Source organism: Oreochromis aureus, linkage group 11 (assembly GCF_013358895.1).
Source record: "Oreochromis aureus strain Israel breed Guangdong linkage group 11, ZZ_aureus, whole genome shotgun sequence".
NCBI classification, from domain to species: Eukaryota; Metazoa; Chordata; class Actinopteri; order Cichliformes; family Cichlidae; genus Oreochromis; species Oreochromis aureus.
Genome location: NC_052952.1, coordinates 16,201,738 through 16,225,728, shown reverse-complemented (window position 1 = coordinate 16,225,728; position 23,991 = coordinate 16,201,738). Strand labels below are relative to the sequence as shown.

The following is a 23,991-nucleotide window of genomic DNA, read 5'->3' as shown; positions in this document are numbered from 1 at the left end:
CTCTAAAATTCCTTTCATATGAAAAAGTCTTGAAAGAGTAGTTGTCAAACAGCTAACAGATTATCTGCAGAGGAATGACTTATTTGAAGATTTTCAGTCAGGTTTCAGAGCTCATCACAGCACAGTTGAGTAAAGTTTGACTTATCTGACTGTTTGGTTTCGCTTAATCTGCCTTATGATCCGGTGCACGTTATGGTCTGAAAAATACGGTAGTTCATGCATTTATTACTTTTAGGCTGGACTACTGTAATTCATTATTATCGAGAAGTCCTAAAAACTCCCTGAAAAACCTTCAGTTAATCCAAAATGCTGCCGCAAGAGTACTGACAAGGTCTAGAGCGAGAGGGCATGTTTCTCCTATATATGCTTCCCTTCATTGGCTCCCTGTTAAATTCAGAATTGAATTCAAAATCCTGCTCTCTGTCTCTCTTCCACAGCATGTCTTTTTATCCTTCTCTCATGCCAACCAGTTGCAGCAGATGGCCACCCCTCCCTGAGCCTGGTTCTGCCGGAGGTTTCTTCCTGCTAAAAGGGAGTTTTTCCTTCCCACTGTCACCAAAGTGCTTGCTCATAGGGTGTCATATGATTGTTGGGTTTTTCTCTGTATGTATTATTATAGGGTCTGCCTTACAATTCAAAGCACCTTGAGGTGACTGCTGTTGTGATTTGGCTCTGTATAAATGAATAAAACTGAAACTGAAATTGAAATCTTTCAGCGGAGCTAAATGCTTGCCTGGTGTGTATATCAAGTCAAAACTATACCTCTGCAGTTTCATGATGAGACGCTGAATCCTCGGGGACATCTCATTCAAATGTTTTTAATGATTGACACAAGAGGACAATGACCTGTGCCAACTGTAAAGGTAGGAAGACCATAAACACAGTGGTGAAAAATATCCAGTCTGTATGCCAGCTCAAGACATTCTTTCTCAATCTGAGCATATTTGGTTTGAGCCTTAGGCTACGTTCACACTGCAGGCGAAAGCGCATCAAATCCGACTTTTTTGACCCTATGCAACCCATATCCGATCATGCTATGACAGTGTGAACGGCACAAATCCGATATTTTCAAATCCGATCTGGGTCACTTTTGTATGTGGTACTGAATCCGATACATATCTGATGTTTTAGAAAGCGACTGCTGTTTGAACGGTCATGTCCCATTAAATCCGTCTTTTACGTCACTGACACAAGACAGACGCCAATTATCAGCACTGGAGAAGCACCCGATAAGACATCGTGAAAGCTTCCTGGCCGTCCAGTGTAACTGTTTGGAAGACAACATTGGAGAAACGTGAACATTTTATTTGTACCTTATAATCTGACGGAAATCTGCAACTATCCTTTGAAGCACCGCTCCTCTCTAAAACAGCAATAAGGATAATTATTTGGCCATTTGTAAATAACAAAATATCTTTATAACTTAAAGCAAAATTGGGAAACAAAGTCCGAAACAAGTCTTTATATTAAGGCCATCAGTCAAACAATACTGTTTGGTCTGAATCTAAACAGAGCGCGTTGTGTGTGACGTCTTCTTTTGCACATGCGGGCCGCTTTGAGGGTTCACACTAGAGCGCGTTTGCTGTCACATTTTATTTGTAGTGTGAACAAGCAGACAAAAAAATCGGATTTGATCAAACAATCCGAACTGAGTGTGAACCCAGCCTAAGTCATGGATCTAGAAGCATAAGCAACTGGTTTTCAGCTCCCCTCCTCAGCTTGAAGTAAGACAGCTCCAAGCCCATCCTTTGAGGCATCTGTTGAGATTTTCAAACTTTTGTTGGATCATAATATGCAAGCACTGGGCGAGTTGTCAGTGTGGTTTTTAAATCTTTCCATTTTTGTTCATGCCTTGCTGTCCGTATGAATTCCAAGGAATCACAAAGCTACTCTCTTAGTGCTGATCAGTGTTGGGCAAGTTACTTTGAAAAAGTAATTAATTATATTTACTAGTTACTTCTTCAAAAAAGTAACTGAGTTAGTAACTGAGTTACAATATTCTAAAAGTAATTAATTACTTGAAAAGTAACTATTGCGTTACTTTTAAAAAACGTTTAAACCTCTGGGGTCCAGGGTATAATTGGCCATTTTTAACTACTTTTGATTTTCCCTCTACATTTTACCTTTAAAAACTATTTACTTTGCCTTGTTTGGTATCATCCTTTTCGGCACAACCTCACGTGTCTGAATTTACAGTTATGTTTTTATTTTGATATACTGTATTAACACAATTGATCTAAAATCAGACAAAAAACATAAAATCAGAGTAGAAAAAGTTATTTTTTTTTACTGTAACAACCACAAACATGTTTAATGAATCATATTTCATAACTTTAAACGCAAATATAAATTGTCAATTTTAAAATCCTATGCACAAGTTTTGCAAACAACAAAGTTATGTGCATCCATTTACCTTTTGCCTTGATTTTTTAAAAATCAAGGCAAAAGTTCTTTAGAAAATCTTTGAGCTATCTCATAATGCTGGAAGGTGCTGGTTCTTCTTCTTTAAACGGTGCAAAGATGGGCGTTGCCATTTCTTACTTATGTTTCACTCTTGTAGTTCAAAATCTCTGCTTTTATTTTTTAAATGTGTCCTATCTAATTAAACCTTTTTATTGTATAGTTTATGGATTCATTTCCTGCTTTTAAGTTTTTGTTATTTATTTAAACTTCATCTTTAACTTGTTATTATTATCATGATCGATTTCTCTTATTACTCAACTTTTTTAAACGTTTTTTAAATAGGTAGGTTCAAGTTTAAGGTTCAAGGTAAAAACTGCTGCCGTGTCTCTTTCCTCACTCACGAGACCCAAATGAACAAAAGAGCGCCACACCCCAGCAGTAAATGTAAAGGCGTAGTGAAACCTGTAAAAACAACCAGTGGTGAGAGGTAATGTCGAAGTCTTTTTTGTTTTTTGTTTTTTATGACAGAAGAAAAATATGCTCAGATTATACATTCTCACAATTTATTATCAAACGATTAGAATTTCAAATTAGTTTTACATGGGGCCATGGACCTATGTCTTTCCACACAGCTTTGAGAGACAAGGGCTGCTGCACCCAGGCAGTAAACACTTTAATTGCATGTGGTAAAAACAGAATGTTAACATGACTGGTCAAAAGTTAGGGGAAAGCCACAGTTTCCTTTTATTTGGCTTGAATCCACTATTCAGCTCACATTTCATCTTCTACACCTTTTGGACATCTCCCTATTTGGAGACGTTGCTTCTGACATTACCATGGGAACCATCCCAGGTTGGTGTCCAGCCAGTTGACGTAGAGCAGGGGGAAAGATAACATTCCCTAACACCACAATTTATAGCCCTGTTTTTCTCTAGGAGAGTCAGCTTTAAAGTTTTGTACCTTCTGATGCCATCACTCATCCAGAGAGACTATTCCCCTCACACATTACTCAGAAAAGAAGGCTTCTCTCTGTTTATGTCTGTCAGAATCTGGGTGTAACAATCTAAATCCTAAACTATTCTACAATATGTATCTGTGTGCAATAAAGAATAAAACATAAATGTGTGATACAAATTAAGAGGTAATTGTGTAGTATAAAATAAAGGGGGTATATGAGCATTAGAGAAAAAAAAACAAATTCTAACAATAACGATGTAGAATTTTCAAGTGTTTGTAGTTTACGTGAGTGTTTATTTCTGTGATACCTTTTTACTTTCACTCCCTACATTTTAACACAAATATCTGCACTTCCCCTAATTACATTTTCAAAACAGACTCAGTGCTTTAGTTTCATTTATAGCGTTTAGCTAACATAAGCAAACACACAAACTCTTTGTGTGCAGTTTGTCACATAGTGGGTTACAAGCTAAAGCTCCAGCTACTGTATTTTACAGGGAGAGAAAAGAGAGATACCGAACCTCACTGAGAGAGAAAGAAAGTGATGCTCATGGTCATAGTTAGGTTACATCAAGTGTAGCAGAGAATGTTTCTTATTCTTATTGTTCTCTTCATTCGCTCTTGTAGGTAACAGGTTGCGGTCACTGCTGTCACTGAACTTTATGAAAGCACAGGGGAGCAGAAAGAGCCCTTGCTCTCCAATAGAAATTTTGCACTTGAGCCACAGGGACGAGAAGCAACTTCTGTGGGATCTTGAAGAGTCACTAAAGATGTTTATGACAATTTTTGTAACCAAATCAATTTAAATTTTTAATAATTTGTCACAGTGTACACAGTTTTTAATAGTGGTAAATAATCCTGACCGTAAACAGCACGCAAAGATTCATTTACTTTTCACAAAATGCACAAGAGGACAATTATTGAGTTTTTCCTCAGCAGAGTAATTCAGTGCAGTGCACATTAAACCAAATTATTATACAGAGCAAACTCTGCTATCTTTGGTTTGATAAACATACAGGTTTTCAGCTGTTTGGGGGCTGAGCTGGTTTCATTTTATGCACATTACCTCCCGACAGTGGTGCCTCCAGAATTTTTTCATAGGGGTGGCAGTGACTAACAAATGCAAAGTTAAATATGGGGACAGAATGATCTATGCTCTAAATAAATCAGACTCTAACACCTATGATAGGAAGTCAATTCTTTCTGGGAACTATGGAGTTTTATGAGCCAAATGTAGGCAATTAGTGTCTAAGTTTACAAGACAAGAATAATGAGTACAATTAGTAGTTTATGTACCCCTTCACTAACTCTGTGCTATTCTATGCAGACATTTTATATGTCAAAATCTACTGAGAGCAAAATGTTTGAGAAATGAGAAAGAAAACAAAAATACAGCCAATTTTATTTTACAATTTTATTTCTCTGAGCTCTGAGATAAATGGGTGAAAGCATTGTGAAGGTGAGAAGAACAATTGGGCTATGATACTGTTGTTTCCATTGGCTAAGAGAATAAGACCAAAGAAATCAGCAGTGTCACAAAGAGCAGCATCATGAGGCTTGTTGTAGTGCTAGCAGTTGTACTGCTGGGCTGTGATGTTGTTGTTACAGCAGTGCTGGGACTGTTGCAGAGGTCACCCTGACAGCAGCTGATTTCTGCTCCAATGATTGCTGAGATCTGTGCAATTTGTGTGTTTGAGCAAATCATCTTGGAGGTGCAGCCCTTTACTTTAGTAGTTTCCCCTTCTGCATTCATTGAGGAAACAAAAATGATTTTACTGTGCTGCAAGTTTGAACAAATGAATCACTGAACGTTGCTCTGAGCAGGAAAGAACAAACTCAACGCCTGTTACCTGCTACTGAGATGCAGTGGTCCTCATTTCCATTGCAGGTTAGAGTTTTGGTGCAATCGATTCCATCGCATTGGTAGCACTTTTTCCCATTTGGAGAGGGTATGGTGCCACCTGTTAAAAACAGAAATATTTCTAATATTTGTCTCCCTGCTCATTTTAGCTAAGTTCCAAAACTCAGATATACAAAAAGTGTATATTTATGTTATTGGTATGTTTATTTCCTGTATTTAATGAGATACAAGATTAAAAGTTTTTACTGTTTTTACTGTGACGATGAGTCGCTCAATAACAAATTTTCACAGATGGGGTCACTGTGCCCTCAGCCCCTCGAGTGTATACGTTGATTGAGGGAAAATATATTTCCTAAAACTGACTCACTCAAGAACTTAATTCACATAATCACTAAAATCAGTAAAATCATGTTAAATGTTTTTTTTTTTACAGTTTTTGCTCATAAAACAAAATTTGAGTTTCAACAACATCAAGTACCATTTTAAAATACCAAGAATCATGGTGTAAATTACCAGGGGCATCTTGAGTGTTGCAAAGATCAGAGGTGCAGCACTTGCTAGTAATTACAGCTTGGGCAACTCCAAGGTTGACTGAGGCCTCACTGCACTCTTCAGCCAGAGCGCACATTTTCATTTTAACATCAGCGAGAGCTGTACCACCTGTAACCATTGAAGAGGAACATTGAAAACTGAACAAGTTCAAAACAGAATAAAATAAGTAACTATAAAATATCATACCTGCATATGAAATTATTCTGAATGAACCACACTGAGTATTGGAAGGACATTCTTTTGTTGTCTCAGTGCAGTTTAGAGATAGTCCTGGTATGCATTCATAACACTGCAATGCACAGGCTGATTAAACAAGAAATATTCAAAGATAAAGAAAAGTTAAATCAACTTTTTTTGTCTACAAAGCATGGACAAATTCTAATACATTCACTGAAATGAATTTTAAAAGTTTTTTTTCTATGTTCACAAATAAATGTACTATATAGAAGTAGTACATTTATTTGTAAGATGTAGACTGGTGTTTACAAGAGTGTAACAACGCATTGTAAAAGCATTAAGAATAAAAATGGAACAGAAAATTAATATGTACTTTCTTAGAAACAAAAAACTAAAGAACAAAAACCGGAACAAAAAACTCGCCTGCAGGAAGCAGCACAGTACCAAGGATCAACGCAAGGATATGCATTGTGTGATGGTCAGAAACCAATGAGTTTTAGTTTGGTTTCTACTCAGGTTACAAGTAGTCCTGATAAGAAGGGGCGGGACTTGAGGGGTTGATCTTCTCCTTCAAACCACTCCTTCCTTCTGCTTTCAGAAGTGATAAAAGTTGACGAAATGTAAGTTTCTCTTTTTCCTTTCTTTGCTTTATACTTTATGTATCCATTTATTTATTAGCACATTTTTAGAGTTTCCAAATGGCTGAAGAAGAATAAAGTTAAAGTTTAAAAATGACTTAACACGATTTTGGGGTGGTAACAGTGATCTTTTGCTCCATTTGTAAATAAATTGTCTCAGTGATGAACACGCAGGTCATTAGAAGTGCTTTTTTAAGCATTGTGCTTCTCTGTAATGCTTTTTCTGAGATCCTATGAAAGCAGGTAATCATAATTGCGGTCAGCCTTTCAGTTTCAATCTCAAATAGTTAAACTCTGCGTACTTTCAATTTCATTTGGTTAACTTGAATGACTGACTAGTTTTTAGACAGGTGACCAGACTGACCAGATTTAACTAGTTAAAAAAGTACAGAATCTGTCTTGCAAATATACTGTACTAATATGGTAAAAATAGCCTTTTTTAAATAACGTCTTCATGTGCACATTATAACATATCCATATCCATGTGTCTCTGTTTAACACAAAGTTTCTCATAATGTGACCTTTGTGCTTGATGTAGTTTTTTCTATTCAAAGTTAAAGCAACCAACAGGGAAAAGGCTTCATAGGACCTGTGACTCAGTGCTTTCTTGAGTCTAGATAATTAAGTCTTTGTCATTAAATTGTATTAACATCTATGCTGTGTTATTTTTTTAGTCCTGAATTTACTGAGGAACTTGTTTGGGAATTGTTTTAGTTTCAAGTGTGCTTATTTGCTCTAAATGTCAGTTTTATTAAAATGCTTTATTTCTTTTTATTTCGGATAGTAGATAGAAACTTCTGTAAGGTTGTTTTATTCCATTGCTGAAGGACTTTTAGATTGCAAATAATTGTTTCCAGGAGCAGACTTGTTTTTTTTTTCAATTTGTGTGCTTATTGCCCACACAGATTATACTCCTGTTTAATTGCTGCACACATGATATCATCACGCGTATGAATGAGGTACAGTACATCATTGAAAACCATAAACCGGTAAAAACAGCTGTTTAAACTGCTATACTGCTCACTTGCACTCTACTCTTTTTTTTCTTTTTCTTTTTTACAGGGAAATAAAAAGACAGCAGTCTGTATTTTCATCTCTTAAAACAAGTTGAGAGATTATCTGTCATGATCTGAGATGGCAGATCGTAACGTAACGTGAGAGGTGGACCCAAATCCAGACGCGTAAAGGCGAGAGTAGTTTTAAACAAAAGGTAAGCCATTTATTAAAGGCTGGAAGAACTTAAAAATGAAAGGCAAAACAAGAACTTGCAAACTAAGCCTGGCAAACTAAAACTAAAACTTAAACCTGAGCACAGAGAAGACAGAACATGAGACCTGGACGAGGAACTTGGACCATGGAGTGAGATGCACACAACCTGACAAAAGATAAAGGGAAACAGACACAATATATGCACAAGATGATGATTGGGGAGAGTGGAAACACATGGGCACACAGCTGGGATGAATAAACTAACACTGAACACAGGATGTGAAATTGTCAGTGTAAAACAGGAAACACTAAGATGCAGACTAATTCGTGCAGCTTGACCTAGGAGGTGGGGGGAAGGAATGCACATGGGAACTAGATGGACTAGGTTTAATAATGTTATTCTTTATGAATAAACATGAAGAATTGCTCTTTGTGCTAGCTTCAGCTAGCTTTTTATTTGTAGACTTGCCCTGTCTTCCTCTGTGATCTTTTTTAATCCCCTTGCACCCCCTGCGGGTAGCTTTTGTTATACAAACTACCATTACGCTGGGGAGACAAGAGGAGGAGACAAGACAACACCAATGCCTGTATAAAATACCGACCACCTAATAGCTCCCCAAAAATGAAGTTAAAACATCTCGATTGCCCCCTGGTATCTGGCTGCAGTATAGGTCATAAACCCCGCCTCCTCCATGTTAGTATATAAGGCTTTGGCCTTTTTTTAATAAACAGCTCAGATGTCAGCTGTCAGCAGAACTGTAGAACTGAAAAAATGTAAGAGCAGAACTTCAGATACTGAGTGTGTGAGGATAGAGATGGATCAGCTTTATATATTTCTCTCAAATATTTCATATTTGAGAGAAAAACTTTATATTTCAGTTTGTGATGATTCTGTTCTCTTTGTGATTACAGGAGCTGCCCTCAGATTCGGACCTCAGCACCACCCAGTGACAACAGACAGATCATCCAACATATTCACATGTTAACTGCAGTAAAAAGGTTAAAGTACCACATGTGCTGTCAGTGAAAGCTGCAGCTGTTTTATTGATAAAGTTAAAGACAAAAGTCAAAGGAATTAACAGTAGTAACAGGGATTAACAGTAACAGCATTAACAGGACCTCAGTTTGATGTTTCAGAAAGCTGCTGATCTCAGACCTGGGGCCCGTTCTTCGTACCTCGCTAAGTAAGTTAGCCGGATTTGAATGTTGACGATTTCGCGTGATCTTGGATCGTTCGGTTCTCCGAAGCTCATCTGGGACTTGCTGTCATAGCAACAGATCCGTAAGCGTAAACCTGCTCGGGAGCAGGTTTACTTTATGTAAACAGGATTAGATCGCGGCCACTCAGGTATGTCCGCTGCAGTTATATGAAAGCAACAGCGATATTTCTCCACTGTTTTACCATAAATAAATATTATCAATGTAACTAAAGATAATGCAGCATTTGATTCTTGTATTGATTTCATACAGATACATACAGGTCATTTCCGAAAAAAAGGGAAATGTACTATTAATCATTCTATTACATGTAGTAGATCATGTCAGATGTAATTCATATTTTAGAGTAGTAATAGTAAATTACTACGTGCAATCAAGATGAGACCACGGCTATAAAAGCGAAGGTGGATTTGGGAAGTCTGTCGCAGCCATGTCCTGTCCGTTTGTACGCGAGCAAGGAAGGTGCAAGATTGATAAGGAGAGTTTACAGAATTTAGCGTATATTGCGGGATAGACAGGATCCTTTAGCTCAGCGCGACGGTGTGCTCATAGAGAGATATCGATTCTCCCGTGAGGGTATTATTTACTTTCTCTCTCTCTCTCTCTCTCTACATATATACAGTTAAGCCCATAATTATTCATACCCCTGCCGAATTTTGACTTAAAGTTACTTTTGTTCAACAAGCAAGTTCTTTTTTGAGCAGAAATGACACAGGTGTCTCCCCAAAGATAATAAGACGATGTACAAGAGGCATCATTGTGGAAAAAAATATTTCTCAGGTTTTATTTATATTTTAGCAAAAAGTATCATGTCCAGAATTATTCATACCCTTCTCAATAATCAATAGAAAAAAAGCCTTTATTGGCTATTACAGCAATCAAACGCTTCCTATAATTGCAGACCAGCTTTTGCATGTCTCCACAGGCATTTTGCCCATTCATCTTTAGCAATGAGCTCCAAATCTTTCAGGTTGGAGGGTCTTCTTGCCATCACCCTGATCTTTAGCTCCCTCCACAGATTCTCAATTGGATTCAAGTCAGGACTCTGGCTAGGCCACTGCAAAACGTTAATGTTGTTGTCTGCTAACCATTTCTTCACCACGTTTGCTGTATGTTTTGGGTTATTGTCGTGCTAAAATGTCCACTGGTTCCCAAGGCCAAGTTTTTCTGCAGACTGCCTGATGTTGTTGTTGAGAATTTTCATGTATTGCTCTTTTTCATGGTGCTGTTTACTGTGATTAGGTTCCCTGGTCCATTGGCTAAAAACACCCCCAAAGCATTAGGTTCCCACCACCATGTTTGACAGTGGGGATGGTGTTCTTTGGGTTGAAGGCTTCTCCATTTTTGTGCCAAATGAAGGCAACATCATTATGACCAAATAATTCAATTTTTGTTTCATCTGACCATAATACTGAAGACCAGAGATCTTCTTCTTTGTCCAGATGAGCATTTGCAAAGGCCAAATGAGCTTTTGCATGCCTTAGAAGTGCCTGGAGAAGTGGCGTTTTCCTTGGTCTGCATCCGTGGAACCCAACAGTGTCCGTTGGACTGTCTGCCTTGAGACATTGCCACCAGCAGAGCCCAGATTCACCAGAATGGCCTTGGTGGTGATCCTTGGATTCTTTTTCACCTCTCTCACTATTCTCCTGGCCAGCACAGGTTTCACTTTTGGCTTCCGACAACATCCTCTGAGATTTTCCACAGTGCGGAACATCTTGTATTTTTAATAATACTTTGCACTGTAGCCACTGGAACTTGAAAACATTTGGATATGGCCTTGTAGCCCATTCCTCACTTGTGAGCAGCCACAATGCACAGCTGCAGGTCCTCACTGAGTTCCTTTGTCTTAGCCATGAATGTCCACAGACCACCTGCAGAGAGCTGCTGTTTTTCACCTGTTGAGTTGATCAAAACAGCTATTTCCAATTAATCAGGGTAATTAGGATGCTTTAGAACAGCTTTGACTATTTGGAATGGTATGGAACTTTGGATTTTCCCAGAGACTGTGACAGTTTGTAAAGGGTATGAATAATTCTGGACATGATACTTTTTGCTCAAATGTAAATAAAAGCTGAGAAATATTTTTTTCCACAATGATGCGTCTTGTACATCATCTTATTATCTTTTGTGAGACGCCTGTGTCATTTCCAGTCAAAAAATAACTTGCTAGTTGAATAAAAGTAACTTTAAGTCAAAATTTGCCAGGGGTATGAATAATTATGGGCTTAACTGTATATATATATATATATATATATATATAGATATATATATATACTTACTGTACTGTATATACTTACTCCCGACTTACTGTGCATGCTTCAGTCACCCCTTGCATGGGAACAGGTAAAAGTGATGGAGTGTTATGTCAAACTACACACAAAAAAACCCACAATGTCAATAAATGTCACAGTACAAAAGGGTGTGTGACGAGGGGTGCAGGACCACCACCTGTCTTTATTTGCTCTGCCCTTTTCTTGGTTGCTGTTATACACAAACAAACAGATTATTCCAGGGTCTCTTGTCATAGACTAAAAGCAATATAAGTGATAAATATTACCATTCTGTGGAATATTCTTATATTTCACTTTTACTTTTTCCCATGTTCTAGTGGGTCCTGTTGTGGCTCTAATGTGAAAGAGGATATGATGTGATATAATATAATATGGTATAATATAATATCACATGATATAATGTAATATCATGGATCACTTACGAGTTTAATTTGTCCCAGCAACTTTCTGCCAGCCCTCTCTCCTTGCTTTTGCAGCCTTTGCAGTGTTCCCCTGCGTTTTAATTAAACTCTGAAACTCCTGATATCCCTCAATCAAGAGTTCTTGGTCTGCTGCCGTGAAATACTGAGCGCGCTCCTTCGACATCTTCGCCGACCAATCACAGGGTTGCCGATCAATGTTTCTACTATCGATGCGTAGCCCCTTTTAAGCCACCCAGTGATCTCAGATTACTTCATCCAGCTATACTAATCGTCAACAACAGGTGTGTTCGGAGAACCGGATTAGCGAGCTCAAAGTTAGCGCGATGATTTGATCTTGGATGTGTCATTTGATCTTGGATGTAGTAAGCGAGGTACGAAGAACGGGCCCCTGGGCCCTGTTTCAGAAAGCCGGTTTAGTGCAAACTCTGAGTAAGTATACCCTGAGTTAACGAAAACTCTGGGTTTTCGGTTTCACAAAGCGAGTTTAGATTAATTCTGAGTGAGTTACTATGACGACACACTCCGTGAAGCTAACCTGCCCCCTAGCAGGTTTACTTCAACTAACCCTGACCTTCTCCGCCTCTTTGTCGGAAACCTGACTGTAGGAAGTGTCAGACATGGCGTGCCCCTTCCTTGAAGAGCCAGTAGATGTTGAAGCCCAAATTCTCCGCAGAGCTCTCCGCCGGGAGAGAGTGATCAGAGCGCGTTTGGACATTTTATCATGTCCTGATGATTTTCTGTGTGAACGTTACCGTTTTTCAGCACAATCTATAATATATTTGAATAACATCCTCAGGCCTTATATTGCTCATGTGACACATCGCGGACATTCTCTCAGTTCTGTACATATTATGTGTATTGCACTTCGTTTTTTTGCAAACGGGAGCTTTCTGTATAATATTGGTGACGCTGAGCACGTTTCCAAGGCTACCGTCTGTCGGGCAGTCAGGAATGTTACAGTTGCACTGAAACGTCTCCTGTACTCGTTTGTGGTGTTCCCCGGTCATAGACCCACAAGATTTATCAAAGAGGGATTCCACAAAATTGCAGGTATCAGGATGAACAAAACCTAATTCATGATGTGGTGATACTTGAACTACTACTTAAATTTTACATTTATTTTCAGGGTTCCCAGGCGTGATTGGCTGTATAGATGGCACTCACATGCCAATCATTGCTCCCTCAGTAAATGAAGGAGACTATGTGAACAGGAAGTCTTTCCACAGCATTAATGTACAGGTACATAGTTCCCTGTAGCATTTCAAACTAACACATTATTTCATTATGGTAATGGATGCTAATTTGTGTTCTCTGCACTGTGAAGATCATATGTCATGCTGCCAACATTATCACAAATGTGGAAGCCAAGTGGCCAGGCTCTGTTCATGACTCACGAATTTTTCGTGAATGTACACTGAGCACAAAATTTGGACATGGTGAGTTGAAAATACTTTAAAATATATAAAGACCAATTGCTACAGGGACATTTGAACTGAAGTGTATCCTTCTGTCTTAGGAGAGTTCACTGGCTACTTGCTTGGTGATAGGGGTATCCATGTTTACCCTATTTGCTTACCCTTACCCTGACCCTGAACTGGGCCCACAGCAGCGATATAATCTGGCTCATTGCAGGACAAAAGCCAGAGTTGAAATGACTATCGGAATGCTTAAGCCCCGGTTCCAGTGCCTTCAAAGACTCAGGGTCACCCCAGAAAGGGCATGTGACATTATTGTGGCATGTGTGATTCTTCACAACATTGCCACAATTAGAGGAGAACACTGTCCTTCTGAACCAAACATCAGCAGTGATCCAAACCATGAACATCCTGACCCTCCCACGGACATACAAGATGGAAGAGCAGTCAGAGACACCATATGTCACAATCATTTCCTTTGACCCATCACCTCAACATGTTGAAAGAAGAATAAACAGATTTTCTGTTCAACTGGCTTTATTGGTCGCCTGTATTTCCTGTACACAAAGTATTAATAAGTATATTATTATGTTGTTCGAACACTGAAATAATTCGTCCATCTCTGACAACTTCACCCACCCTTAACTGATGTTCCAGCAGTAAAATCTCAATCTTGGTCTTTTGGATCTGCTGCTTGAAGTGTTCCATTTCCAAGTCGCATTTCTTTATTTTCTTGATCAAATATTTCTTATACAGCTGCTTTACAGGGAGCTATGGAAACACAGGAAATAGCATTGACATTCATAGTACATGCCTACTTAGGTTGGTTGTAAATCAGTGCTGAACATCTTACTGAGGAAAGGTTTGTTGGAGAAGTGGCTGGACCCTCTTCCTCTTCATTTCCATCATCACTCTGTTAGAGACATAGAAAGTCCATGGTTTTATTATAGTACCACATTTTATTCAATTGTTATATTTTCCATTGTAAGATGTAAACCTCATAAAGTGTCTCTGTTGCTTCCTCCTCTGTAACAGCTGTCAATATTTCTTCAATTTCCTGTAGTAATGAAATTAACAACATTGCTGTTCTACTGTAAACTCATATAATCTGTGGAGTATTAAGAGTACTCACAACTGCATGTTGGTCTGGCTCAACAGGAGGCTGCACCAGATGCAGTACACCATCACCATCAACTGATGGAATATGAGGTTTCCACAGGTCACTTATAACTTACAAGGGACCAAATGGCAATTAACAAACATATACCAATCACCTTACACTTCATTGTCATTGTGCTCTCAAAGACAACCAAGACTGAGGGAAGGCAAAATCAGTAGGAAAATAACTTCACTACAAAATAATTCATTATGGTAAAGAGTTTATCAAATGAATGAGTAGCACTGCAAAGGTGACTGTGAAGAAAGGATGTATGCACATCATGTATTATTTTGAATTTACCTCTTATGTAGGCACTTGTGTCTTGCGGGGTTATTGACTCAGAGGATGTCCCCGCAGAGATGCCTTCAGCCACAGGGCGCCCACTGTTTTGGCTGAGGGCCAACTGCTCAGCCTCTGTGAGTGGTGGTGGTGGAGGACCCCCACCTGTTTTTCAGGCCTCTGCTTTTTTTCTGTTGGCTATAACGGGTCACATTTGAGCATACAGAGTAAGCAAATATGTACTTGTACTGTGCTCAGATAAGTTCAATAAGTGCTTACAGAAAGGAAATTAATGTAGCCTCTAACTGCAATTGATTTACATAGGACAAACAGACCAAGCACTATGGCTCATAATACAATTACACCTTACCTGTTTGGACTATATTTTTATATTTAATTTTTACTTGCTGCCAGGAACATTTGGGGCCTGTTGGGTTGCACCTGCGCTCACATCACATCACAAAATAAAATGTATAAAATAAAAAATAAAATGAAATATAATGCAATAACGTGTTACATGGGTGGAAATCCCTAGATCAATGTTTAAATTAACACTCACGCATTGACTCTGTCGGCTATGTTTTGCCATGCATGCTCCCTTTCTTTTGCAGCTGAGGCTGTGTTACTTTTTTTCCGCAAAATATGCATGTTATCGGCATATGCTGCCATCAGAATTTCGGCCTCAAGCGCTGTAAAATACATTGACCGCGCCTTCTTTCCCTCCATCTCCATGGTGCCTCGCTTAATCTGTGCTCCACTAATCAGGGGCCTGTTCTTCGTACCTCGCTTACTACATCCAAGATCAAATGACACATCCAAGCTCGCTAATCCGGTTCTCCGAACACACCTGTTGTTGACGATTAGTATAGCTGGATGAAGTAATCTGAGATCACTGGGTGGCTTAAAAGGGGCTACGCATCGATAGTAGAAACATTGATCGGCAACCCTGTGATTGGTCGGCGAAGATGTCGAAGGAGCGCGCTCAGTATTTCACGGCAGCAGACCAAGAACTCTTGATTGAGGGATATCAGGAGTTTCAGAGTTTAATTAAAACGCAAGGGAACACTGCAAAGGCTGCAAAAGCAAGGAGAGAGGGCTGGCAGAAAGTTGCTGACAAATTAAACTCGTAAGTGATCCATGATATTACATTATATCATGTGATATTATATTATACCATATTATATTATATCACATCATATCCTCTTTGACATTAGAGCCACAACAGGACCCACTAGAACATGGGAAAAAGTAAAAGTGAAATATAAGAATATTCCACAGAATGGTAATATTTATCACTTATATTGCTTTTAGTCTATGACAAGAGACCCTGGAATAATCTGTTTGTTTGTGTATAACAGCAACCAAGAAAAGGGCAGAGCAAATAAAGACAGGTGGTGGTCCTGCACCCACTCGTCACACCCCTTTTTGTACTGTGACATTTATTGACATTGTGGGTTTTTTTGTGTGTAGTTTGACATAACACTCCATCACTTTTACCTGTTCCCATGCAAGGGGTGACTGAAGCATGCACAGTAAGTCGGGAGTAAGTATATACAGTACAGTAAGTATATATATATATATATATATATATATATATATATATATATATATATATAGAGAGAGAGAGAGAGAGAGAGAGAGAGAGAGAGAGAGAGAGAGAGAGAGAGAAGAAAGTAAATAATACCCTCACGGGAGAATCGATATCTCTCTATGAGCACACCGTCGCGCTGAGCTAAAGGATCCTGTCTATCCCGCAATATACGCTAAATTCTGTAAACTCTCCTTATCAATCTTGCACCTTCCTTGCTCGCGTACAAACGGACAGGACATGGCTGCGACAGACTTCCCAAATCCACCTTCGCTTTTATAGCCGTGGTCTCTCATCTTGATTGCACGTAGTAATTTACTATTACTACTCTAAAATATGAATTACATCTGACATGATCTACTACATGTAATAGAATGATTAATAGTACATTTCCCTTTTTTTCGGAAATGACCTGTATGTATCTGTATGACATCAATAAAAGCATCAAATGCTGCATTATCTTTAGTTACATTGATAATATTTATTTATGGTAAAACAGTGGCGAAATATCGCTGTTGCTTTCATATAACTGCAGCGGACATACCTGAGTGGCCGCGATCTAATCCTGTTTACATAAAGTAAACCTGCTCCCGAGCAGGTTTACGCTTACGGATCTGTTGCTATGACAGCAAGTCCCAGATGAGCTTCGGAGAACCGAACGATCCAAGATCACGCGAAATCGTCAACATTCAAATCCGGCTAACTTACTTAGCGAGGTACGAAGAACAGGCCCCAGGGCTTTATGTATCCTCGTGCGCGCGCTTAACTTGGGGTTAAAGCAACTCCGCGTTGATTGAACTAATTGTTATCAGCCTTTCTGAAACCGAATATTCCGAGTTGGACAGTTCGGGGTTACTCAACCCTGAGTATCATTTTTAACTCTGAGTTTTCTAAACCCGCTTTCTGAAACAGGGCCCTGTACAGCTTCTGTTTTAAACACTTGATGTACTCAGCTGCATGAAGAGCACATGAGATTCTCTCTGACACAATTAAATAAAACCTGATGAAGGTCAAAGGTCATCACTTGTATGTTGAACTAAAAATTAGTAATCTGGAAATCTTTCACCGTTTTTTGTCAATACTGTGTTATTTACCATAAAGTGATTCAGAGTCATTCATACCAGAGTAACCAGAGAGGATCATATATTTTTAAATATACTTTTTACAGAACTGAATATAATATCTTTATGTAAAAGTCCAGAGCCTCTGAGGATTTTCCAACTATTTATAACATTACACAAAGCAACGGCCTCCATCACAGTGTTCATGAAATGCTGGGTTTATCCATCTTCTGGGGCAAGCCTATCGTGTTGTTCAGAAGATTTCCCTGTAAGAGACCTGGTGGTGAACATCATCAGTCCTCCTTCATCCTTGCAATGAACTTCAGTCTTCCTGATGTTTCTGAAATGGTGCATCTCTCAGTGGGTTAACAGAACATGTGACACCTTTCTGTGATGAAAGAAAGGGAACAAGTTTCTCCAAACCTCTGGAACGACGAAACCCAGCATGGTCTCTCTCACCAGTTTTCGCCCAGGATGGATGAAGCTGTTGATAATAATGTGGATAATCAAAAGAGCAAATGATAGGTCTATGAAACATGCTGCTGTTTTTATTTAAAGTTTCCATGTTAGCAGCCTGTAGAGTGCTCTGTGAGTGTAATGGATCTAAAACAGTTTCAGTTTCAGTCCAGCTTCCCAGAGAGGGTCCCATTATGCATTCATAACATTTCAATGCACAGGCTGATAAAACAAGAAATATTACAAGGTAAAGATAAGTTAAATCATTTTTTCTTGTCTGCAATGCATGGACACATTCTAAAACCTTTACACAAAAAACTAACAGTTCAATACGGCATGTACGCATTAAAAAATAAAAATGAATAACTGGAAATTACAGTACTTACTTTTTTAGAAATGTAAAAGTTAAAGAACAGATAACTGAACAAAAAACTTGACATTGGGGAGCAGCACAGTCCCAGGGATCAGCAAATATGCGTATATGTGTGATGGTCGGATACAAGTGAGTTTCAGTTTAGTTTCTGTTTAGGTTATAAGCAGTTCTGGTGACAAAAGGTTGTCTTCTTTTTTCAGAGCACTCCTTCCTTCTGTGTTTGACAGTGACAAATAATAATTATAAAACAAAGTCAAGTTATTTAAATTTTCTATTCTATAATATTTTCAAATGTTTAAAGTTTCAATACATTTGTAAGAAGAGTTTGTGGTAAAGTTTTAAAATTATTTAACCATCTTTCATTATTGCATCATTGGGTTGTCAAGAGTGATCTTTGCAGGATGTCCACTCCCAAAGAGAGCAGCAGCAGTTGATGCTACAGATAGCAATATTTAGTTTGTCTTAGTGATGAATACTCACGCTATTAGAAATGCTTTTGTGGATTTTTCTAGTTTTGTGCATCTCTGGAGTGCTTCTTCTGTGATTCTGTGAAAGCTGATAAAACCGAAGTATAATGGACATCAAAACAATCTTTCTTTCAAAAAGCAGGTTAGGTCAACAATAAAACTTTGAATGCTTTGAGTCTGATTCATTCTCACAACTTGAATGACTTGGATTGACTTAACTCAGTGTTATCTGGGTCATGTATAGATTAGTTAGAAATGTCCAATATTAACACAAAATAACTACTGAGTGCATCAGATTTTGCAGAGGGAGTATTGACTGTATTCCCTTCTTTAATTTAAAGTTAACTTTTATGTGGAGGATAAACTTTACATATATCCTCCACCTCATTTTCCTGCACAGAAAGCAGGAACATGTTGACCTTGGTTCCCGGATAGTCCTGTCTCTGGCCTGGGAAGATACTGCAGTTGAGCATGGATGATGTTGCTGAAGACAAATCACATGTCATTGGATGATTAAACGTGTGGCCCACCTGTTGAAGCACTATGGAAGTACTGATTTGTTAACAGAATCACTAAAACTCAATCCATCCATCCAGGCCAGAGGTAGGGTAACAAGTAAAACGCTACATTTAGTCTTTTCTTGAGAATTTTTTTTTATAGTAAATCAGCTGAATTTAATTCTCCCACACTGTTCTTCTCTTTTTTCTTCCCATCTTTATACTGGCACACTGAAAAAGTGTGTATAATGAAAGAACACTCCCTCCCCCAACCACATCTGTCAATATGTACCCTCTACACACCACTTGAATCTGCGTCATATAGCCCCCATGACCAGTCACACCACTCCACCTTCAACCTGATCATTCCATATCTCACTTCCACTTCTCATCTTTCTGTGCTTTAATTATTGCCTTTCCCCTTTGTCACCTTATACCATCCTCTCCTTGACTCCTGATCATGTGAGGAAGGAGCTGGAGAAGCTCAAGACCAGAAAAGCAACAAGCCCAGATCACATCAGCTCCAGATTTCACTGGAACTGTGCAGATTCACTATGTGAGGTGATCATGCACATGTTTATTCAGAGCCTGGAAATCTTGTACTGGAAATCCTAAACCGATCACCACAGTGACGCCTACTGGCCACTGACTGTAATAAACAATGTGCTTCAGAAAATAGTATTTTCTCCCTCTGTTAACACATGTGAGGCTGTTTCACTTGCTGAGTTAATTATTGGAATGCACACTAAGCCAAATCGTAAAGTATATTGAGCAAACACTGCTATGTTGTTGTGATAAACACACAGGTTTTCAGTTGTATTGGGGACTGAGTCAGCTTCATTTTATGCAGGTTACCTGCCCAGTTTTGCAACCCTCAAAGAATTGCTTGACTGAAGCTTTATGTGAATGTCATTAGGTTTGTTCTATACGCTGGCTGTTAGAGGTAGAAACTTCACAAGTTGCTCAGTGGCAGACAAAGAACCTTTCCTAAACTTTATTTGTAATCTATACTGCTGTGGATGACACTTGTGACATGGATATGATGTCTGGCTGACAGGTTTGAATTGCATTAAACTTGCATGCCTTTGTTCTGTTGTTAATGCAGCCACTCTGGATGTTAGCAGCAGTGTTGGTCAAGTTACTTGAAAAAAGTAATCAGTAACTAATTACTGATTACTTCCCCAAAAAAGTAATCCCGTTACTTTACTGATTACTTATTTTCAAAAGTAATTAATTACTTAGTTACTTAGTCACTTTTTAAAAACTCGATTTACAACCTGAATAGGTGATAAAGCGATAGATCTTTCAGCCCAATTCTACTTTTTCTGCGTAATCCATCATACAAAATGTAATCAAATGGAAAAGTCTCTTTTTAAAACTTGTTTTATTAGTTTTAATCTTTTAACTTTATGCATCAAGCAAAAATTAAATTATATGCAACATTCTCTGACTGGAAGAAATTTGTTTAACATTTAAACCTATTTTCTGCACATTCCAGCACATAAAATAAAATTTTTTGTGTGTTTACACTAACTCTTTCAAATAGATGCAAGTAAAACACAGCAGAAAATAAATAAAGTCAAAGGTTAGTTGCTCTATTTTCACCTGTAAAGCAGGACTGGGGTAGGCGGAGGTTTGCCCTGGTGCAGGTGTGCCGCAGCGGTCAGTTGAAGACTCCGCGAGTTTCTCTGTCAATTTCCCATTGCAGTCGTAGTACACTCGGTGCTTGCTTGGAAGTTTATGGGTTTTTTTCGCTGTAAAAAGAAGTTTTCTTCCCACGCACAACGGACGCTAATGTTTTTGTCACTTTTTATGGAATCAAACTCAAAATAAGGTCAGTACTTCCACGCTTTAAACGCTGCACGCTCATACTCTCTCCCGCACTCGATATATTATCCATTGTTGATCTGTGAACAGCTGTTGTCACGAACGTCGCAGTCGCTTACGTCACTATCATGAGACATTCTCGCAAAAAACTCACGGTTTTAGTAACGCAGTAACGCAGCGTTCCTACGGGAAAGTAACGGTAATCTAATTACCGTTTTTGTAATGGTAATCCCTTACATTACTCGTTACTTGAAAAAAGTAATCGGATTACAGTAACGCATTACAAGTAACGCGTTACTGCCCATCTCTGGTTAGCAGTTTATTCAATCATCACAACTCTGCTGATATGAGTTTGCGATTTTCTGCTGGAAGCAGCACAGAGAGGGACAGGAAACGACTTAATTGTTGTAGGGGGCCAGCTCTCTCATGGCCAGTCCCTTAGACCCCATAGAGGAGGTTAATGAGAGGAGGGTGTTAGCCAAGCAAATGTCCATCATGGACAACACTCAAACTCATCACCTGCATGTGGAGGATCATATTAGACTGTATAACAAACACATACAATAGATACCTGCTAAAATACGCACGTATATTCTATCACTCCCACTGCACAATTTCCAGTACTCCCATTTTTCATTTGTTTTTCTATTTTTATTTTTTCTAAGATATCTTTGAATCACTCTTTCTTCCTGACATTTGTGATGCTGTAACGTGAATTTCTGAATTTCCCCAGTGTGGGATAAATAAAGTCTACATCTATGTCTAAACTGACATGTATACCAAAATGTGTCCATTAGAGATTCAGATAATATCTTCAGAATTGTCTCGAAATAAACAGAATGAGGTCTAAGGGACAGAATGATCTATACTCTAAAGCAATAAATCAGCATCTAATTCCTATGATAAAAGTCAGCCAAGTGTAGATTAGTTGAATCACAGTCCTGTCCCTATGTGAAAAAATAAGATTATATAAAATTGTCTCTATGGCATATTTGTAAGGTGAGAACCTGTAAGTTTTTACAAAGGAATCACTGAACAAACCTGCAGAACCTGATTGACTTAACGCTGTATGCCTGTTACCTTCTGATGAGATGTGTTTGCAAGACAAGAATAATGAGTACATTTTCCTTCACTAACTCTGTGCTATGTAGGCATTTTGTTGATATTCTTTTCCAAATTCATTCAGTGCAAAAAAGTTTTAGAAATTATCAAAAATCAAAAATACAGACAGAATTTTAAGAAATTTATTCATTTATGTTTCAAAAGTGAAAATTAGATTTAATCCTTACATTTTTATTTTCTCAGAGCTTTGTGATAAATGGGTGAAAGCATTTTGAAGGAGAGAAGAACAATTGGGCTATGATGCTGTTGTTTCCATCAGCTAAGAGAACAAGACCAACAAGATCAGCGATGTCACAAAAAGCAGAAGACTGGCAGTTGTACTGCTGGAGCTGTTGCAGAGGTCACCCTGGCAGCAGCTGATTTTTGCTCCAGTGATTCCTGTGATCTCTGGATTTTGTGTGTTTGAGCAAATCAGCTTGGAGGCGCAGCCCTTTACTTTAAGAGTTACATCTCCTGAAGTAACTGAGAAAACAAAAATTATTTTACTGTGCTGCAAATTTGAACCAAGGAATCACTGAATGTTCTTATGAGCAGGAAAGAACAAACATGCAGACACTAAACACAGTAGGCCTGTTACCTGCTACTGAGATGCAGTAGTCCTCATTTCCATTGCAGGATAGAGTTTTATTGCAGTTGTTTCCTTCACATTGGAAGCACTTTTTCCCATTTGGAGAAGATATGCTTCCAGCTGTTAAATACAGAAATATTTGTGATATTTTTTTCACTGCTTATTGCAGCTAAGTGCCAAAAAAATCAGATATACAAAAAGTATATATTTATGGTATTAATATGCTTATTCTCTGTACTTATTGAGATCATTTTAAAATATTTAAAGGTTTTACTGCTTTTGCTGTCTGTGACAATGAGACACTCTTTAACAAAGTTCACACAGATGGGGTCACTGTACCCTCAGACCCTCAGATCAACATAGTGATTAAGGGAAAATACATTTTCCTCCTGACTCACTCCAGAAATTTCTCCACATAATCAGTAAAATTTGACTTAATTTCTTAAGTTTTTGCTCATCATACAAAATTTTAGTTTCCACAAAACCAAGTACAATTTCAAAATACCAAGAAACATTATACAAATTACCGGGAGCATCTTGGGAGTTGCAAAGATCAGAGGTGCAACACTTGGTGGTAATTACAGTTTGGAGATATCCAAGGTTGATTGAGCCATTGAAGCATTGTTCAGCCCCAGCACACGTTTTGATTTTAACATCAGATTTTGAACCATCTGCAACCAAAGAGGAACCATTGAAAACAGAACAGTTCAAAAAAGAATAAAGTAAGAACTAAGAACTAAGTACCATGTTACCTGTATATGATGTAATGGTTCTCAGTGAACCACACTGAGTATTGGAAGGACAATCTTTTGTTGTCTCAGTGCAGCTTCCAGATAATGCTGGTATGCATTCGTAACATTTCAATGCATAGGCTGACAAAACAAAGATAAGTTAAATAGACTTTTCTTGCCAGCACTGCATGGCCAAATTCTAAAACATTCAATGGAATAAATAAAAAAGATTTTTTTTAAAGAAAGACAACAGTATAAGAAATAGTACATGAATTTGTAAATGTAGGCAAATGTGTACTGGTGTGTAACAACACATTGTAAAAGCATTAAAAAGGAAAATCTGTAAGTGAAAATTAGTATGTGCTTTCTTTGAAAAGAAAAGGCTAAACAAGAAATAACTGAACTAAAAACTTGCCTGCAGGAAGCAGCACAGTGCCAAGGATCAACACAAGGATATGCATTGCGTGATGGTCAGAAACAACTGAATTTTAGTTTAGTTTCTGTTCAGGTAATAAGTAGTTCTCATGAGAACATGGCAGTACTTGAGGGGAGTGATCTTCTCTTTCAGACCACTCCTTTATTCTGCATTTGGCAGTGATAAAACCTGACTTTAGAGAAAGCCTCTGAAACTAAATTTAATTGTCTCTATTTCCTTTATTTATCCATTTATTTAATTGCACATTTTCAGAGTTTCCAAAAGGCTGAATTAGAATAAAGTTA

The 23,991-nt window shown here is 38.3% G+C and overlaps 2 protein-coding genes and 2 long non-coding RNA genes across 6 annotated transcripts; 1 reads left to right on the top strand and 3 right to left on the bottom strand.

The window, feature by feature from the left end:
- Positions 1-4,057: 4,057 nt before the first annotated feature.
- On the bottom strand, positions 4,058-6,469 carry LOC116324381 (urokinase plasminogen activator surface receptor-like). The gene is made up of 5 exons (XM_039619285.1): positions 6,374-6,469; positions 5,960-6,076; positions 5,735-5,881; positions 5,211-5,321; positions 4,058-5,103 (listed from the first exon to the last, which is right to left on the bottom strand). The coding sequence occupies exons 1-5, from the start codon at positions 6,417-6,419 to the stop codon at positions 4,862-4,864; spliced, it is 663 nt and encodes a 220-aa protein (XP_039475219.1). The 5' UTR covers positions 6,420-6,469; the 3' UTR covers positions 4,058-4,861.
- Positions 6,470-6,520: 51 nt separating this feature from the next.
- LOC120442584 lies at positions 6,521-13,278 on the top strand. Of its 2 annotated transcripts, XR_005614785.1 has the most exons (7): positions 6,522-6,570; positions 7,494-7,547; positions 7,651-7,798; positions 8,710-8,796; positions 12,855-12,967; positions 13,053-13,164; positions 13,245-13,278. It is a non-coding gene; the product is annotated as an uncharacterized LOC120442584 (long non-coding RNA). The 2 variants fall into 2 exon arrangements; XR_005614784.1 differs by having other exon boundaries at positions 6,521-6,570; positions 13,053-13,272.
- A 33-nt stretch (positions 13,279-13,311) lies between these two features.
- On the bottom strand, positions 13,312-15,059 carry LOC120442760. Of its 2 annotated transcripts, none has more exons than XR_005614901.1 (3): positions 14,603-15,059; positions 13,783-14,337; positions 13,312-13,700 (listed from the first exon to the last, which is right to left on the bottom strand). It is a non-coding gene; the product is annotated as an uncharacterized LOC120442760 (long non-coding RNA). The 2 variants fall into 2 exon arrangements; XR_005614902.1 differs by lacking the exon at positions 13,312-13,700 and having other exon boundaries at positions 14,041-14,056; positions 14,141-14,337.
- Positions 15,060-22,080: 7,021 nt separating this feature from the next.
- On the bottom strand, positions 22,081-23,791 carry LOC116324380 (urokinase plasminogen activator surface receptor-like). Its single transcript, XM_039620018.1, has 5 exons — positions 23,687-23,791; positions 23,293-23,412; positions 23,068-23,211; positions 22,550-22,660; positions 22,081-22,434 (listed from the first exon to the last, which is right to left on the bottom strand). The coding sequence occupies exons 1-5, from the start codon at positions 23,730-23,732 to the stop codon at positions 22,232-22,234; spliced, it is 624 nt and encodes a 207-aa protein (XP_039475952.1). The 5' UTR covers positions 23,733-23,791; the 3' UTR covers positions 22,081-22,231.
- Positions 23,792-23,991: the final 200 nt, after the last annotated feature.